The sequence below is a fragment of the Stegostoma tigrinum genome, chromosome 3 (genome assembly GCF_030684315.1).
Source record: "Stegostoma tigrinum isolate sSteTig4 chromosome 3, sSteTig4.hap1, whole genome shotgun sequence".
Classification (NCBI taxonomy): domain Eukaryota; kingdom Metazoa; phylum Chordata; class Chondrichthyes; order Orectolobiformes; family Stegostomatidae; genus Stegostoma; species Stegostoma tigrinum.
Genome location: NC_081356.1, coordinates 28,270,307 through 28,290,535, shown reverse-complemented (window position 1 = coordinate 28,290,535; position 20,229 = coordinate 28,270,307). Strand labels below are relative to the sequence as shown.

The following is a 20,229-nucleotide window of genomic DNA, read 5'->3' as shown; positions in this document are numbered from 1 at the left end:
AGTGTGTTGGTGGGTTTGTGGGCTACCCTGATGCCAAGAGGTCCGAGTAGTCTGGCAGTCATTTCTGAAATGTCTTTGATGTAGGGGAGAGTGGTTATGGTTTCTGGGCCCGTTTTGTCTGTTTGTTTGGGTTTATTGCTGAGGAATCGGCGGACTGTGTTCATAGGGTACCCATTCTTTTTGAATGCACTGTATAGGTGATTTTCTTCTGCTCTGCGTAGTTCCTCTGTGCTGCAGTGTGTGGTGGCTTGTTGGAATAATGTTCTAATGCAGCTTCGTTTGTGGGTGTTGGGATGGTTGCTCCTGTAGTTCAGTATTTGGTCCGTATGTGTTGTTTTCCTGTAGACGCTGGTTTGAAGTTCCCCATTGGCTGTTCGCTCTACTGTGACATCTAGGAATGGCAGTTTGCTGTTGTTTTCCTCCTCTTTTGTGAATGTTATGCCAGTAAAGGGTATTATTGATGGTCTTGAAGGTTTCCTCTAATTTGTTTTGTTTAGTGATGACAAAGGTGTCATCCACGTAGCGGACCCAAAGTTTGGGTTGGATGATTGGCAGAGCTGTTTGTTCGAGTCTCTGCATTACTGCCTCTGCTAAGAACCCTGATATCGGAGATCCCATGGGTGTACCGTTGGTTTCTCTGTAGGTTTTGTTATTGAAAGTGAAGTGGGTGGTAAGGCATAGGTCCACTCGCTTGATGATGTTGTCCTTGCTGATGAGGTTGGTGGTGTCTGGTGTATGTGTCTTTGGTTCTTCTAATAGTGTAGTCAGTGTTTCTTTGGTCAGGTTGATGTTGATGGATGTGAACAGGGCTGTTACGTCAAAGGAGACCATTATTTCATCCTCTTCTATCTTGGTGTCTTTGATGGTGAATGGAGTGGCGTGGGCCTTCTACTAGGTGTTTTAGTCTTTGGTACAGCATACAGATTAGCTAAGGAACTGCACCAAAGACTAAAACACCTAGTAGAAGGCCCACGCCACTCCATTCACCATCAAAGACACCAAGATAGAAGAGGATGAAATAATGGTCTCCTTTGACGTAACAGCCCTGTTCACATCCATCAACATCAACCTGACCAAAGAAACACTGACTACACTATTAGAAGAACCAAAGACACATACACCAGACACCAGCAACCTCATCAGCAAGGACAACATCATCAAGCTAGTGGACCTATGCCTCACCACCCACTTCACTTTCAATAACAAAACCTACAGACAAACCAACGGTACACCCATGGGATCTCCGATATCAGGGTTCTTAGCAGAGGCAGTAATGCAGAGACTCGAACAAACAGCTCTGCCAATCATCCAACCCAAACTTTGGGTCCGCTACGTGGATGACACCTTTGTCATCACTAAACAAAACAAATTAGAGGAAACCTTCAAGACCATCAATAATACCCTTTACTGGCATAACATTCACAAAAGAGGAGGAAAACAACAACAAACTGCCATTCCTAGATGTCACAGTAGAGCGAACAGCCAATGGGGAACTTCAAACCAGCGTCTACAGGAAAACAACACAAACGGACCAAATACTGAACTACAGGAGCAACCATCCCAACACCCACAAACGAAGCTGCATTAGAACATTATTCCAACAAGCCACCACACACTGCAGCACAGAGGAACTATGAAGAGCAGATGAAAATCACCTATACAGTGCATTCAAAAAGAATGGGTACCCTATGAACACAGTCCGCCGATTTCTCAGCAACAAACCCAAACAAACAGACAAAACGGGCCCAGAAACCATAACCACTCTCCCCTACATCAAAGACATTTCAGAAATGACTGCCAGACTACTCGGACCTCTTGGCATCAGGGTCGCCCACAAACCCACCAACACACTAAAACAGCAGCTAATGAACTTAAAAGACCCTATACCGACAACAAGCAAAACAAACGTTATTTACAAAATACCTTGCAAGAACTGTGACAAACACTACATTGGACAAACAGGCAGAAAGCTAGCCACCAGGATACATGAACATCAACTAGCCACAAAACGACATGACCCACTATCACTAGTATCCTTACATACAGATGAGGAAGGACACCACTTTGACTGGGACAACACATCCATCCTAGGGCAAGCCAAACAGAGACACGCACGAGAATTCCTAGAAGCATGGCATTCCAACCGGAACTCCATCAACAAACACACTGATTTGGAGCCAGTCTACCTTCCTCTGAGAAAAAGAACAGGAAATGACATCACCAACCCAAGGAAACCTAAACAGATAAATAGAAAGCGGGACATAACACCAGCGCTTCACCGGAAGCCCACTGATGATATTACCTAGAATGGTGACGAAACGTCTGAAAAACGAACCTTCCAGCTCAGCAAACAAACTTACATCCAGAACCTCAACCTGAGCTACAAATCTTCTCAAAACTCATATAGCTTACTTTCTGAAGTTTATTCATTGTTGTGTTGTAGGAAACACAGCAAATGGCCAACAACAGCAATGTGATAACGACTGGGTAATCTGCCTTTTTGACAATGTGTTGAAGGAGAAATATTAACCAGGAAATGGAGGAGAACAGTCCTGCTGTTCTCAACCTAATCCATGGATCTGCTAAATCCGCCTGTCAAGGCAATGGGGGTTTAACGTCTGATCTGAAAGAATGCACCTCTGACAGAGAGCACCCCTTCAGTACTCCATTGCCTTGTTAGCTTTGATTCTTACACTGAAACTCTAGAGTGGGACTTGAACCTTTGAAACTTGTAATTCAGAGGCGATTGTGCTATCTGCTGACCCACAGCCGTGGAACCAAGTTATGTCAGCAATAGATTGGCTGCGCTCTAACTGAAGGGTGGAACGGTGGAGGGGCTGAGAGGTCTACACATGAACATCCATCTCCACTTTATTTCCCCTACTGTCAATTCAGTGCAGTAACCTTCTGGATGCTAATTCCTGTGGGCTAGCCTGAGTATTGAACAGTGTTGAATCTTCCACTGATGTGTTTTATTGCTACAGTGTAGGTCCATGTTCCCTCAGCCATTGTTAATCCCTCTCAAGGTTACGAGGGTGACCCCCACAGCAGGATGTGGTAGGCCATTTCTTGACTTTGAGTACTACAACTAAAATTTATTCAGCAGTCTTAGATATTAAAACATCCCAAGACTCTTCAAAGAAATGTTGCAAATCAAATTTTGATGCTGACCCACTTGAGATATTAGAACTGGTGAGATAAAGCTTGGCCACAGAGGTAGGTTTTACAGGGCAAATTAATGAAGAAAAATAAGACAGAGAGGTGGGAAGGTTCAGCGGGCTGAAGGAGTGACTTGCAATGGTGGAGTGCTTCAAGTTGATGTGTAAAAAGCCAGAGGTTGGTAGAGATCTAGGATGGTTTTGGTGTGGGACGAGGTTACAGAGATAGACAGGGAGCAATGCAGTGAATGAATTTGAAATTGAGGATGAGAGATTTTGATAATTAATGTACTGTTTTGACTGGAAGACAATGTCAGCTGTCGAGTCAAAGGGTGATGGTTGAATGGAGGTCACTGAGATTAATGACAGGGACAGTATAACTATGGAAGACCTTCAGTTCACAGAGGGTAGAAGTTGGGAGGCTGGCAAAAGTTCATTTCTGCTTATTCATTCACAGGATGTGGGCATCACTAGCCAGGCCAGCATTTATTGTGCATCCCTAATTGCCCAGAGGGCAGTTAAGAGTCAACCACATTGTTGTAGGTCTGAGGCCAATGTGGCCAGACAAGGTTAGGATGACAGTTTCCTTCCCCAAAGGACATTAATGAACGAGAGCTGTTTTTTCAACAATTGACATCGGTTTCACAATGATTAGACTCTTAGTTGCAGGATTTTTAAAATTGAACTACCTGGGTCCCTCAGTAAATAGCCTAGTGATAATACCATAAGGCCATTGCATCCCCAGTTGGAATTGAAATAATTTTTTTGTTAGTTCAGTGCCTGGAATGTCACTGAAAAAGTCAGTATTTACTACCCTTGGAAAATAACTGAGTGGTTTGCTGGGCCTGGTCAGAAGGCAGGCGAGAGTCAACCACTTTGCTGTGAGTCTGGAGTTGCATGCAGGCCAGTCCAAGTAAGGATGGCACATGTGCTTCTCCAGAGGACTTTGGTGAACCAGATATGTTTTGCAGCAAACTGATTTCTGATACTGTTGAGACCGTCTCTGTTCTTTTTCTTTTCTCATTTTTGATTTGGAAGGATGAGCTGGAGTTGAGATTTGAACTTTGAGCAGCCATTTATTTTGGAAGCGAGAGCAAACAAATGAATTTTTTGTTTCTGAGAACTGGCCTGGAAAGATAATTGCAAGTTAATTATAGTTCAAGGAAGATTATGGACATTTTAGCTCCAGAATGTGTTACGCTCAAGGGCCGGCACTGTTTGGATGTTGCAGTTGTCGATCAAGGGGATGCTAAAGCTGGTCAGCGAACCACAGAGCATGTGGAAAATTGAAAAGCCAGGGGTTGAACCGGGCTTTTGGGCAGAAGGCAATGTGCTTGGAAAGCTGTGTTTCGAGTTTAACTCTCTCAAGTTTTATGTTCAGTTAAAGAATTTGTGAACATTGTGAGAAAACAATCCCAGTTTGTAGGGAGTAAGTGACGGTTTCTCGGAGCCTGCAGGAAGCTGTTTGCACTGACCATTGACTTTGGAATCCAAACAAGGTATAATCCATTGTGCCTGTAATGCAACCCAGCTGTCAAGGAATTTCGTAAAGGCTTTGTTGTCATTGTTGAAACAGTTTCAAAGTGGCCTGTTACAACATCTTTTTCTTTTTAATTTATCCTTTAACTGTGTTAGTCTGTTTGTCTGTGTGTGTCTGTGTGTGTCTGTGTGTGTCTGTGTGTGTGTGTGTGTGTGTGTGTGTGTGTGTGTGTGTGTGTGTATGTATGTGGGTTACAATCAAAGTAGATTAGCTCTAAATCATAAGCATTAACTACTTTGCTGTTTAGCTTTGCTGTACTAAAGTTAAACTGTTAATAATTTGTTAATTTCTGTTTAAGTTATAAAACTGGTGTCTGATATTAGTTGTTCTTAAAGCCTGGTTAGGAGCAAGTGGACAATTTTGAGGTCATTGGCTGGGTTGTGAGTCCGGTGTTAGTGATTCTCACTTTGTCTGGCTTGCTATCCCTGTGTTGGAACGGTACTTTTCTAGATTCATTGAATTAGCAGGATGTAAATTCCCCGGCTGCCATGGTGGGATTTGAACTCATTTCCAGATCATCAGCAAGGCCCTTGGATTGGTTAACCCATTACCGTATCCCCTACGCTTTAATACCCTGTCGTCAAGACGGGAGGTAAGAAAGCAGTGGATGAGGGTTTCAGCAGCCAGAGCACAGGGGCACTGGTGGACGTGGGCAAATGCAAAGGAGATCGGAAACAGGTTGTTTTAGTGATGGTGCCTTGGATGGAGTTTCCCAAATCCCAGCCAATATTTATCCCACAACCAACATCTGAAACCGGATTGACTGGTCATTGGCAACATTGCAGTGGACCATTGGCTGCCATGGTTTTCCATGGAGAGGTGGGGAGGCGATGGCCTAGTGATATTATCGCTGGACTGTAATCCAGAGACCCAGATAATGTTCTGGGGACATGGGTTCGAATCCTGCCGTGGCAGGTGGTGGAATTTGAATTCAGTGATATATCTGGAATTAACGATCTAATGATGAACGTGAATTGCCAATTGTCAGGAAAAACCCATCTGGTTCACTAATGCCCTTTAGGGAAGGAAACTACCATCCTTATCTGGTCTGAACTACATGTGACTCTAGACCCACAGCAATGTGGTTGACTTTTAACTGCGCTCTGAGCAACTAGGGATGGGCAATAAATGCTGCTCAGCCAGTGATGCCCTCATCCTGTGAATGAATAAAAAAAAAATTGGTAGTTTATTCGGCTGTAAGGCCCTTTGAGACGGCCTGAGGTGCTGCAGAAATGCAAGCCTTCCGTTTGATAGAGGAGGCATAAAAAAGTTTGATCAACCAGAGTGTGCAGGAGTGGGTGACTGATCAGGGAAGTGGCCTCCGCAGGGGTAGAATGAAACAGCGCAAACACACCCCCGCCCTGACCCTAAGCTCCCCGTTCTGACTTGCAAAAACGTCTTTGATGTTTGAAGTGAAGAAACTATTGGTCTCATTTGTGAGGTCTCTTAGAAAGAGCTGTAATGTGTACTGTCTGCTTTCCCTTCAACTGCGCGACATTGACTTCCTTGCTTTTGTTTTGTCTGTTTATGTGTATCCCAGTGCCCGTCGGAGATGCTGCCCATGTAGACAGACCAGGTTTCTGGGCATTCCGACATGAACAGACCAGAGGTGGCGCAGGAGACGGACGAGGAACCGGGGAGTGAGGACGTGAACGAGGCAGTGGAAGCTGACCTCCAGCACTCGGAGGAGGAGGAGGAGGAGGAGGCTGGGCGCCGCGGCAACCGCAAGCGAGGAGGGCGGGTGCGCCCGTTGGACGAGGAGGGCACCTTGGCCAGGTCGGCCAGCACCGAGAGCGGCTTCCACAACCACACGGACGGGGCCGAGGGCGACGTGATCTGTGCGCACGGTGACCCCTACGGGTCCCGGGAGAGGCTGCAGGACAACGGAGAGGAGGACGAGCGCTCCTACGCCGTGCACTGCCGGCCAGAGGCGGAGGAGTACACTGAGAACGCAGAGTCAGAGCACGTGGAAGCTGCTGACAGCCGGACTCTCCCAAACGTCTCGCAGTTCAGTATGGTGGACCGCGAAGGGGTTCTGAGCTCGGCCTACTCGGGGTACGTTTACAGCCACCGCCCGTTCCACCGCGGTGAGGAGGAACAGTACGCTGAGCCCTACGACGACTATGCAGCTCAGGAGCACGTTTATGAGGAGATTGGTGACACGCCCGAGCTGGACGGTGGGGAAACGCTCCGGCTGTACGAGCAAGAGAGGGAGCAGGCTGAGCACTACCGCAAGGAGGCTCTGGGGGCCAGGCTGCACCACTATGACGAGCGGTCGGACAATGAGTCGGACAGCCCTGAGAAGGAGGCCGAGTTTGCTCCCTACCCCCGGATGGATAGCTACGAGCAAGAGGAGGACATTGACCAGATCGTCGCAGAAGTGAAGCAGAGCATGAGCTCCCAAAGCCTTGACCAGGGCTGTGAGGAAATGCCAGAGGCCGAACAGAACTCAGAACGTGGCGTCGCCCTGGGCAGCGGGCAGGAGGCTGACGATGTCATGTCTGCGCTGAATTCCCGGTCCCTGTCTTCCACAGGCCTGGGAGAGTCTGTGAGGCACACCAGAGAACAAAGGGATGCCATTTCTTTAGCTATTAAGGACATCAAGGAAGCAATAGAAGAAGTAAAAACCAGAACCGTCCGATCGCCTTACACCCCAGACGAGCCAGCAGAACCCATCTGGGTTATGCGACAAGATATTAGCCCGACAGCAGAATGTGAAAACCAGCTGGTGATGGAAGGAGATGTAAGTACCTGAAATCTCCAAACAAGGTCTTAGTTTGTCAACACTCCTTGAAGCATTTCAACAAGTTGTAGTACCTAAAACAAAAACAGGAATTCCTGGAAAACCTCAGCGGGTCTGGCAGCATCTGCGGAGAGGAAACAGAGTCAATGTATGGAGCCCAGTGACCCTTCTTCAGAACCTCGGACCCTAATGTCATTGGGCCAGAACGTTAACTCTGATTTGTCTCCGCAGGCAGCACCAGACCCGCTGAGATTTTCCAGGAATTACTACTTGTGTTTTAGATTTCCAGCATCTACAATTCTTTTGGGGTTTTTTGTTTGGTTGTCAAGGTGTAGCACCAATGGATTTTGATAAATTGTGCCACATTTACCTTAATTGGAGTTCTCCTGATTGACATTGAGACAAATCCAGAAGGACAGGAATTTATAACTATCACAAAAAAGGGTCACTGGGCTCAACTGGCCGTTTTTAAAATTGCTCACAAAGTCTTGCCCCTCAATCTCCTTCTTTTCAGTCGGAAACACCGGAGAGCAAGGTACACTTCCGAGGGATCTAGGGAGGCAATTCCAATGCTGCAGAAGGCTGGCAGCTGGAGCATGTCTCGGAGGGACGATTAACACTGAGGCTGTACAAGAGATGGGAGTTGGAGAGTGCAGAGGATCTGGACTATTATGGGGGTGGGGAGAGAGATTGGGAGTGGTGACACCAGGAATGCGTTTGAATAATTGAATGATGCCGTTAAAATGGAACCATTGCTAGGCATGAGATCACCAGAGATCAGCAAGTACAAGGGAGATGGAGGAGCAGATGTGATGCAGTTTAGGATGAATGGCAACCAAATTGCCCACAACAGAGACCCACATGCAAACAGATATTAGGTGATCTTGGTTTTTAATCACGGTGCTTTGAGAGTTAAATCGTGGTCCAAAACCTGGGGAAGTACTCCCACCCCGATCTGTTTTCTAATGTTGGACGTGGGATCTCTTCCATCTACCAGAGAAGGCCTAGATTTCAAACCATATCCAAGGCAGCATTCCTTGGTCTGTAATGTAGTGATGTACGTTATTGAACTCACAGTACAATCCAATATTAATTTGCAAGGTTTAATTTTCAGAACTTAAATCAGTCCAACATTTTAATTCTCTAATGTGATTGTTGTAGCTTCTGACTGCCATTTCAGCGAAATGGACTTCCGTCTGCAATGACAGCAAGTTTAGAATTCACATTTGGCTTGGGGTTTCTGGACTCATTTGTGTTTAAAGCGGAATGATTGAAAATATTAAAAGTTGCATGAAAAGTACTGCTGAGATCAGTAGCAACATGTCAGTGATCCATTGAGCCTGTGGTAGGTCACTAGTGAGCAGTGTCAGCTCAGAGCCAGAAGGTTGGTCCTCCTTCAGAGACGTGGGGATAAGGGACAGCTGTACTGCTGAGGCAGGTAAGGCACTTCACTGAAGTCCCGTCTGGCACCTCAGGTGGATGTAAAACATCCCGTGACCACTACTTTGAAGAAAAACTTTCTCCCTTGTGTCCGAGTCAATATTTATGCATCAATCAGCATTGGTAAAACAGATCAGATCATTATCACTCTGTTGTTTGAGGGCTCTTGCTATGTTAAACTTGGCTGCTGTGTTTCCTACATTACAACAGTGGTGGCGACAGTTCGAAAGTATTTCCTCGGCTGTAAAGCCATCGTTGATGCTACACAAGTGCAGTTTATTCCACGTAGGTGAAAGGCAGGCTAGCACTTCTGGATGTTGTGTGGCAAAAGTGGACTCGTGATGGATGCAGCCTTCATTTTTGACTCAAATGCAGAAGCCCACAGGGCAGTTCCACTTAACTAGAGCTCTTTCAATGAATGTTCAGCTGAAGGTTGGACAGATGTTGGTGAGACTAACCTGGAGGTGGCACTATAGTGCAGTATGTACCAGCGAAGCCTTGTAGGTGAGTGACTGGCTTTAACTATAACTATCGTTAATGGATTAATTCCTGCTCATGTCCTGCAGACATTGTATTTGGAAGGACTGCTATAAATGCAGTTGGTGAGAGACGAATGCAAGATGAGGTTTAGGCTCAGGATAATACACCACAAGACGAGTGAATGAATCTTAAAATTTAGACACGGGTGATTAAAATTTAGGGTGTTTATTAATTTGAAGCACAGCTGAGAGCAGTCATGTTTTAAACCACAGGGATAAGAATTCTTGTCCTAAATTTTGTACAAAAACCCGCCATGTAGAATGGTCTGCTTACCTCACTGATCTACAAAAATACTGACAAAAACCATATTACAGGAAGGAATTGATAGCTGTAGAGAATTTACGGAGGGGATTAAATCTGTGACTGTAGATATTGACTTCTCTGCTAATGGAAATGGGTCCTTCCTATTCACTCTATCTCCGCCCTTTATAACTTGCTACCACCTCAAGAAAATCCCTGTCAGACCAACTGCCCCACTAAGAACAGTCACAGGCAATCCAGTTTTTCCTCCTAGCTAATATTGTTACTTCCTGGTTACATCCTCATAGATGTATATCCTGGACCTGATCAACTGTATCCCAGCACATTGTGAGAAGCTAAGGAAGAGATTGCTGGGCTCCTAGCAGAGATATTTGTATCACAGACAGTATGGTTGAGCTGTCCAAAGACTGGAGGGTGGCTAATGTTGTTGTGCTATTATTTAAGGAAGGCTGCAAGGAAAAGCCAAAGAACTATAAACCAGAGAGCCTGACATCAGTGGTGGGAATGTTGTTAGGGGAGATTCTGACAGACAGGATCGACATTCATTTGGAAAGGCAAGACTTGATAGGAATAGTCAGCATAGATTTGTGCGTGGGAAATCTTGTCTCTCAAATTTGATTGGGTTTTTTCAAGAAGATGCATGAGTGCAGAGCGGTAGAAGTATTCTACATGGACTTTAGCAAGGCCTTTGACAATGTTCTGCATAATAGTGTGGTTAATAAGGTTAGATCACATGAAATCCAGGGAGACTTAGCCAACTGGATTCAAATTGGCTTGACAGTAGGAGGCAGAGGGTGGTAGGAGAGGGCTGCAGTTCAGGTGGAGACCTATGGCTAGTGGTGTGCCACAATGATTGGTGCTGGGTCCACTGGTGTTCGCCATTATATAAATGATTTGGATGAGAATATAAGAGACATGGTTTGTAAGTTTGTGGATGTCACCAAGATCGGTGGTATGGTGGACAGTAAAAAAGGCTATCCACTGGGATCTTGATCAACTGGGCCAGCGGGCTGAGGAATGGCAGATGGAGATTAATTCAGATAAATGTGATGCGTTGCATTTTGGTAAGACAAACAAGGTAGCACTTGCACAGTTAATGTTAGGGCCTGGGAAGTATGGTCATACAGAGAGACCTAAAGGGAGCAGGTACATAGTCTCTTGAAACTGATGTTACTGGTGGATAGGGTGGCGAAGAAGGAGTTGGCACACTGTCTTCATCGGTCAAAGCATTGAGTACAGGAGTTGGGATGTCATGTTACAGCTGTTTAAGACATTGGTGAGGCCACATTTGGAGTACTGTGTACAATTCTGGTTGTCTTATTCTAGGAAGGATGTTATTCAATTGGAAAAGAGGAAAGAAGATTTTACAGGATGTCACTGAGACTGGAGGGTTTCAGCTACAGGGAGAGGCTGGATGGGATGGAACTTTTCTCCTGGAGCGAAGGAGGCTAAGGGATGACCTTTAAAGAGGTTTATAAAATCATGAGGGGCATGGATTAGGTGAATAGCCAAGATCTTTGCCCCGGGTTAGGGGAGTCCAAAACTAGAGAGCATAGATTTAAGGTGTGAGGAGAAAGATTTTAAAAAGACACCTGAGCGGCAACTTTTTCATGCAGAGGATGATGCGTGTATGGAATGAACTGCCAGAGGAAGTGGCAGAAGCCGGTACAATTACAACATTTTAAGACATTTGTGCATGGATAGGAAAGGTTTGGAGGGATATTGACCAAATGCAGCAAATGGGACTAGTTCATTAGGATGCCCGGTCAGCATGTCAGAGAGTGGTAAGGGCGTGGAATGCCCTGTCTGCTAATGTAGTTAACTCAGCCACATTAGGGGCATTTAAACAGTCCTTGGATAAGCATATGGATGATGATGGGATAGTGTAGGGGGATGGGTTTAGATTAGTTCACAGGTCGGCTCAACATCGAGGACCGAAGGGCCTGTTCTGCGCTGTATTGTCCTATGTTCTATCTGTAACCTCTCTAGTGTAATCACATTCTTCCTATATTACTGGGAACAGCACTGTGCCCAGTGCTCCAGCTGTGGTCTAACCCATGTGTTATGCAGTTTGAACACATTCTCCCTGCGTTTATACTCTAGGTCTTGGTCATTTGAAGAAAATGCCTTATATGCCTTGTTGAATTGTATGTACCTGTTATGTTACCTCCAGGGATCTCTGGTTGTATACTTCAAAGTTCTTCCATTGCTCTCAATTCTGAAAGTCCTCTTGTTTCTTGTGTATTCTGTGTTTTTGTGTGCCCTCCTCAAATGTATTGCCTCTTGCTTATCCAGATTGACTTCCATTTGCCACTTCTTGGTCCACCAGAACCACTCACTGATGTCTTTCTGTGGTCTTCTGTACTGTCGGTGATGTGAAGAGTGTTTGTACCAAACATCTCAATCAGACCTCTACCAGTTAAGTCTAAATTACTGATGCCACGAACTGTGGGGGCTCCAGCACTGAGAAGTTCTTGTGTTGTGTTGGCGGTTAATAAAACAGTTGTGTTTTCAGCTTTGGAAGCAGAAAGAGTTGCCCTAATTTTGAAGATTATTGTTGAGTATTTAGATATTGTAGGTGTGAGCGAGACTCCAGGATCCATATTAAGCATCTGATTTGGCTGATGCTTCATAAATCAGCTTTGCAAAACCATCTGTTCAAGTGAAGAGTGAATCTGTTTGGCATGGGGATAATGTTGTCTGTTCAAGTTCCGCTGCTGCACTTTAGCACAAAGATCAAGTTGACACACCCATTACAGCGCTGATGAAGTGCTGTCCTGTCAGAGATAACCAGGTGTAGAGCTGGATGAACACAGCAGGCCAAGCAGCATCAGAGGAGCAGGGAGGCTGACGTTTCAGATCTGGACCCTTCATCAGAAAATTATCTCTGACTCCAGCATCGGCAGTTCTTACTATCGCTGCCCTGACAGAGTTGCTGCTTTGGAATGTGGTATCGGTACAGCCTGGGATTCTTTCTACTGCAGGCTTGGGAGGTTGAAGGGTAACCTTATTAAGATTTATAAAATCACGAGGGGCATAGATAAAGTGAATGGCTAGGGTATTTGCCTGAGGGTGGGGGTGTTCAAAATAGGGGGCATGTTTTTAGGGTGAGAAAAAAACTTAAAAAGGACAAGAGGGGCAAAGTTTTTTTTTTACACAGAGTGGTTAGTGTGTGGAATGAAATGCCAGAGAAAGTGGTGGATATGGGTACAGTAACATTTAAAAGACATTTGGATAAGTACATGAATAAGAAATGTTTGGAGGGATATGGGCCAAGTGCAGGCAAGTGGGACTACTTTAGTTTGGGATTATGGTCACCATAGTTGGACTGAAGGGTCTGCTTCTGTGCTGAATGACTATGATGATGCCCAGTCTGCTCTCTCAGATGTGTGTAAGATACCCAAAGATCAGTCTATTGAAGAAAATTCAAGATCACTTTGTTCTTTGTCAGTATCTATCCTCAACCAGCACCACTGGAACAGATTTTCTTGTTTTTTGTGGAAGCCTGCTGTTGTGTTACATTACATTAGGGATTACCGTTCACAATATTCCAGCGGTCTTATGGTCAGCCCTAAATTAATCCAAACCTCTGCTACTTCAAGCCCCAACCTGCACCAAATCCTGTTGAACTAATCACCACGATAATAAAATGTGAGGCTGGATGAACACAGCAGGCCAAGCAGCATCTCGGGAGCACAAAAGCTGACGTTTCGGGCCTAGATCCTTCTTCAGAGAGGGGGATGGGGTGAGGGTTCTGGAATAAATAGGGAGAGAGGGGGAGGCGGACCGAAGATGGAGAGAAAAGAAGATAGGTGGAGAGAGTATAGGTGGGGAGGTAGGGAGGGGATAGGTCAGTCCAGGGAAGACGGACAGGTCAAGGAGGTGGGATGAGGTTAGTAGGTAGATGGGGGTGCGGCTTGGGGTGGGAGGAAGGGATGGGTGAGAGGAAGAACAGGTTAGGGAGGCAGAGACAGGTTGGACTGGTTTTGGGATGCAGTGGGTGGGGGGGAAGAGCTGGGCTGGTTGTGTGGTGCAGTGCGGGGAGGGGACGAACTGGGCTGGTTTAGGGATGCAGTAGGGGAAGGGGAGATTTTGAAACTGGTGAAGTCCACATTGATACCATTAGGCTGCAGGGTTCCCAGGCAGAATATGAGTTGCTGTTCCTGCAACCTACGGGTGGCATCATTGTGGCACTGCAGGAGGCCCATGATGGACATGTCATCTAAAGAATGGGAGGGGGAGTGGAAATGGTTTGCGACTGGGAGGTGCAGTTGTTTGTTGTGAACTGTGCTTACTGCATCAACTACATTGTGTTATAAAGCAAGTAAAGAGAGAGAGACTGACTGACTATGAGCATGTCTACAATCTCATATCTTTGTCCCACTGGTGATGGCAAAGTTTGAATTTTATAACATGAAGGTGATATTGTCAGCATTTGGCTCAGTATCAGAAACAAGTCCGCCAGGTTCCTTAAATTAACAATTAAAGAACTAGTTTATAGCAAAAACATACACAGCTCTAAGCCTGTTAAATAGTATCAAACAGTGCAGTATATTAATTTAGAAGCACTTTGCCCAATGAATTTTTACATTCAGAAAAGAAATTCTCATTCACACACTGTCCTGCAAATACCTCTCGTCTGAAGAAGAAGGAATCAGACTCAACTCAAAACAATAACACTGTTTCTGCCACCACAGATTCTGCCAGATCTGCTGAGTTTCTCCAGCATTCTCGTTGTTTGCCAAAATGCTGGCCTGCAGCCACAGTCACTTTCCCCACAAGCTACTCTCACTGAAGTTTCTCCTTGGATCAGTTATAATTGGTTACATTCTGTTTTTGAATGGAGACAATGGTGTAGATTGGCTTCTTTTGTTACCTTTAAGTTACAGCAATGAGGTCTTCCAGTGAGTTGTCACCTCAGAAATGTTGATGAGAGGGGATTCAGAAAAACAGGGAGGACAGAGGCTATTGCCCTATAAAAGGGCTTCCCTGAGCATGCTCAAAACTGCTAATTTTTTCAGATCCACAAACTGGTTTACATGGTCTGTCACTGGAAATGTTGCAGATTCATTGCCTCCGTTCCGGTAGCTTGCGGCCTTTGAAAATACAACATTGTTGCTGCCGTAGCCAATTTCTTTGCTTTGAAAAGTGTCCTCTTCCAAAATATCAAGATTTTCATGTAGTTGCTATAATAAATTAATGTTTCAGATAACCCTTCTTCATAGGCTGACTGCCTTTGATGTTAGGGCAAAATTTGTGGCATCAAGGAACCCTAACAAAACCGAATTCTAATTGATCCTAATATAACAAAACAAAATGGGATGAGTTCGCCACAGGTTGGAGTCATACCAAGTACAAAAGGAGATGGTTGTGGTTGTTGGAGGTCGGTCATCTCAGCTTCAGGACACCTCTGCAGGAGTTCCTCTGTAATGTTTTCAGTTGCTTCACTAGTGGTCTTCCCTACATCATGAGGTTAGAAATGTTTGCTGATGACTACACAGTGTTCAACACCACTCATACTGAAGCAGTCCACATTTGAAACCTGCAGCTTCTACCACCTAAAAGGACAAGGGCAGCAATTACATGGTAACACCACCTCCTGCAAGTTCCCCTCTAAACCACCCTGTCTTAATGACATATTACTGTTCCTTAATGGTCATTGGATCAAAATCCTGGAATACCCTCCCTAATAGCAAGTGAGTATCCCTGCTTGGAGAAATCGGTTTGTGCCTATTTTCTCTAGGGCACTTTGATTTTTAAAAAAAAGCTTGACTCCCAATCTGGTATATCATTGATGTCAGAATTGTTCAGATCCCATCATGGCTTTGCCCCTTCCTGTATCTGTAACCTCCGTAGCCCTAAACCCGTCCTCGTTGGTGCCCATGCCTTCAGCTGTCGAGTCCCTGGTTTTTATGGGTCTGAAAGAGTTAATTGTTGATTAACTGCAATGTGCTCAATCTTACGATGGTGATGTCATGAGGGTTTGATGGGAAGTTTAAAGTAGGACCTCAAAAGGGACAAATGGAAGGGTTGACCCTTCCAACAGTCATCATCATAATCTGGAACCTATTATAACCAATAAGTAATTGCACTAAACTACGATGTATCTTGACTGTTGCTGAGAAAAAAAACATGCTTTGTATTGCACCCATCAGGGCAACTCTCAAGCATGCCAATTAAATGAAAACCAACCTATGACAGGAGAGTGCTGATTGGTAGTCAAGTTGACAGTGATTGGTAGAGGTGTTGCCATAGAGAATGTGGCAGTTAATGATGATTGACTGTTAACTGCCAGGCTTTATTTAGATTTCAAGCCAGGCAGATTGACTCATTCATCACAGCATGACTATCACCTATTTTTTTTATTGAAATGGATGCAGTGCAAGGACATGTTCTTTCTGTCTGGAAAAATCAAGGCCTTGTGTATTAATATTTGTAGGTTCCTGAATATGCAAGCATACCTCGCTTTGAGCCAAGCTGATAAAGTGAAATTGGCTCTCTGTGTAATTCTTCATGCACACTCAGGATTATACAGCAAGTGCTGTCCCATTTTGCTGAATCACTTATAATATTGGCTACTGTGTTGCGAGTTCTACAAGCATGGGCTGGTTGAGTCTGGTTAGCGCCTTCATTGTTGCAAGCAATCAAAGGAATATGCTGTTTGATATGATTTGCCAGTTTCTGGGACATACAGACTACATGACATCACACCAGCAGTGAATTTCACATACCACACTTTTCGAGAAGATTTTGTAGCTCGGGTTGTGGTTGAGGTTGTAGACATGCTCAATGAACCAAACCCACCAGCTTCACCTGCTGTTCAAAAAGGCTGTGAAATACCTTCCCTTCCAGGGTAATTAGGTGGACTGAGTAAAAGATAGGACCAAAAGTGACTGCTTTAAGGCCTTTCTTGAGTTTGCTCAGTATACAGTGAGAAATGATCTAATCAGAGTGGCTGCTTTTTTACAGGATGACTTTGATGTTTGGTCAGTGAACAAACGGCACAAGCCCTATTTATGAGGTTGCTGATAAGGACAATCTTTCAGTGCACGGAACTGTAGGAATCCCAATGTATACACTGATTAATGAAGGTAGGTTTGTGATTGACAATAGTAGAGAGCACCCTAGCTGTTATCTCAATCAGGTTGTTGAGGAAAGGAATCTCATTCCACTGTTCCATTCAGAATTGAATTTGAATGCAGACCAGTGGCCCATTAGCTGCAGATTCAAATATAGCAAACAGGATCTAAATGTAAGAGATATGCACAAGAGGGAGAGGGTTCGGTGTCATTCTGTCATAGAGATATACAACTTGGAAACAGACCCTTCAGCCTGACTCATCCATGCAGGCTAGGTTTCTAAAACTGCACGAGCCCCATTTGCCTGCATTAGGTCTATATCCCTGTAAACCCTGAACAACCTTTCTTTTAATTCCTCTCACTTCCCTCAGGTCAGAAGGATGGAAATAGTACCCGCATGACCCTAGTTATTTCGGTCTCTTTGTGGGGTACATGGAGCATGACTTCTCAAATCTATACTCAAAAAGTCTGACCAATGAAGGCAAGCATGCTAAACACCTTCTTAACCACCCTGTCTATATGCAACGTAAACTTTAAAGAATTATGTACCTGAATTCCTAGATCCCTCTGATCTACAAGACTACCCAAGGCCCTGACATTAATTGTATGAGACCAAAATGCAATGCCTCACATTCTCCTTCTAACTGTAACCTCCCAGTCTTGGTAACATCCTTGTAAAACTTTTTTGCGCCCTTCCAATTTAATTGCATCCTTCTTATAGCAGGATGACTAGAATTGTACGCAGGACTCCTTCCCAGTGTTCTGTACAGCTGTGACAAGATGTCTCAACTCTTCAAAGACAAGTTTAGTGTGGGAGGAAACAAAGATGCTTGTGAGAGCTGGGCGTAGTGGGGATCCCATGGCAACACCATCTACTTGGGCAGCCAATTAAGCTGAGCGGAACTGCTCAAGTCGATACGTTCAGTGACTGCTGATCCACCCAATGGTGGCAGGCCCAGATTGCTGTGAGGTAGTGCTGCAGTGCAGATGCAAGGGCTTCCTTGCGTGAATAAGAACGTGTGTGTGTGCACTGCTACTGTTTCAACTCAACAAAATAGATTCTAGACTATTAAATAATGACAGACTTCATCTTGTTTGTTCTCCAAGACTCTTTCACTTGGACGCAGTGGTGACCACCCTCGAACACACGAAACCGTTGAAGCCCCTAAGAAATCCATACACTCAGAAGATACTAATGGCAGACCCTAACTTAGATTTTTTTCTCTAAACCTCCCTGTCTCAGTACCTCCATCTCCTCTTTTAAGATGCTTGCTTACATCTGCCTATTTGACCCGACTTTTTGTTCACCCGTCCTGATATCACCTCACATGGCTCAGGACCAAATTTTGGTGGGCAACATTTGTATGATGTGCCACTGCGATGTTTACTGTGCTCAAGGTGCAACGCAAATGCAAGTTAGCATGTGTAAAAAGTTGGCATGTGAAGCCAAGTAGTGACTTGTCCTAATTTTTAAGTTTTAAAAGGCTGCAGACTATAGTGTGGAAGGGAGATAGAAAAGAATAAAGGTTTCAGAGAGGGTTTAAGAAGAGGAAGCAGTGCATTTGATTTTGATTTCAGCACATGAGTCTGTTGAAAAGGTGCACAAGCTGCTTTAGGTTCATGAATTGAGTGGAGGGAAATCTGACAATGTATCCTTCCGTTCGCAGCCCAGTTGCACTGTATGGATACAGGGAGAGTGCAGAAATGTAGATTTAAGGTGGAAGGTGAGTCGTGATACTGTCAATGACAGAACAGATTTGAGGGACTGAATGGCCAACTCCAGCTCCTGTTTTTTATGAGGCTGGTATGTGGGACAAAATGCCTGCAGCTTTAGTTAGGACAGGGGTTTGAAGCAGTAAGATTCTTTGTGAATAATTAATTGTAATATCCTGCAGGGAAGATAGATTATCTTTCAAATTATTGTTGAACCAGAAACACATGCAGGCAGTGTCATAAAAAATATGAACAAACTGGAGTTGCCTACACATTAAATCTCTGAAGACTTGCCTCTAATTGCTTCTTGGCACAAGGTTATTTTTCAGTTTTATCAGCAGCTATAACGAACTGGAGTTGTCAAAATCTCTGATCACATCACAAATTCAGTAAGCTGGAAATCATTGATGAATTTAGCTTCCCTGCTTTGATTTTATCTTTGTGCTTGTTGAGTTTTTGACTCATTCTCACGTCCTAGCTCAGTGGCCATATTCTCACAGCTGAGCTACAGGTTTAAGTTATACAGCAGTTAAATCATGCCATGTTGACGCTGACCCTTCACGCACAGCTGCTGGGGGAGTGCTGCACTGTCATTGGATTTGTCGTTCAAATGGAAAGTTAAACAGCAGTGTCTGGTGTAAACACCTCATCCAGTTGGCACACAGAGTGCATTTCGACTCAGACATGACCCAGTGTCGCCGAAAGGAAATGGCAGAACTGGAAATGTGAATAATTGGATTCAATACCCAGGGGCCTAAATCCCCTCTGAAGGGTGATTGACAGGCATGAGAGGGAGCTCGGATCCAACATGAAAAGCTCCTGGTTACCCAGCTCAGGGAAGGGCGACTTGCATTCACAGGACAGAGGGAAAGGTGGTAGATTGAGGGCCGGACACTGAGAAGGTGGAGGGAGAGGGTGGTGAGGAGGAGGAGGAGGGAGAGGGCGGTGAGGAGGAGGAGGTGGAGAGAGGGTGGCGAGGAGGAGGTGGAGGGAGAGGGCGGCGAGGAGGAGGTGGAGTGAGAGGGCGGCGAGGAGGAGGAGGTGGAGGGAGAGGGTGGCGAGGAGGAGGAGGGAGAGGTGGAGGGAGAGGGCGGCGAGGAGGAGGAGGAGGGAGAGGGCAGCGAGGAGGAGGAGGAGGAGGAGGTGGAGGGAGAGGGCGGCGAGGAGGAGGTGGAGGGAGAGGGTGGCGAGGAGGAGGAGGGAGAGGTGGAGGGAGAGGGCGGCGAGGAGGAGGAGGAGGGAGAGGGCAGCGAGGAGGAGGAGGAGGTGGAGGGAGAGGGCGGCGAGGAGGAGGTGGAGGGAGAGGGCGGCGAGGAGGAGGAGGAGGAGGTGGAGGGAGAGGGCGGCGAGGAGGAGGAGGAGGTGGAGAGAGGGTGGCGAGGAGGAGGTGGAGGGAGAGGGCGGCGAGGAGGAGGTGGAGTGAGAGGGCGGCGAGGAGGAGGAGGAGGAGGAGGTGGAGGGAGAGGGCGGCGAGGAGGAGGTGGAGGGAGAGGGTGGCGAGGAGGAGGAGGGAGAGGTGGAGGGAGAGGGCGAGGAGGAGGAGGTGGAGGGAGAGGGTGGCGAGGAGGAGGAGGGAGAGGTGGAGGGAGAGGGCGGCGAGGAGGAGGAAGAGGGAGAGGGCAGCGAGGAGGAGGAGGAGGAGGAGGTGGAGGGAGAGGGCGGCGAGGAGGAGGTGGAGGGAGAGGGTGGCGAGGAGGAGGAGGGAGAGGTGGAGGGAGAGGGCGGCGAGGAGGAGGAGGAGGGAGAGGGCAGCGA

At 45.9% G+C, this 20,229-nt stretch overlaps 1 protein-coding gene across 5 annotated transcripts in view; it reads left to right on the top strand.

The window, feature by feature from the left end:
* LOC125450744 (amyloid-beta A4 precursor protein-binding family A member 1-like) overlaps positions 1–20,229 on the top strand; it is a 179,990-nt gene that overhangs the window by 84,380 nt on the left and 75,381 nt on the right. For all 5 annotated transcript variants that reach the window (XM_048526845.2, XM_048526842.2, XM_059644034.1 and 2 more), the window contains one exon: positions 6,239–7,441. In XM_048526845.2, the coding sequence (XP_048382802.2) occupies positions 6,293–7,441 (1,149 nt within the window). In that variant the 5' untranslated portion in view covers positions 6,239–6,292. The remainder of the gene's footprint in view (positions 1–6,238; positions 7,442–20,229) is intronic.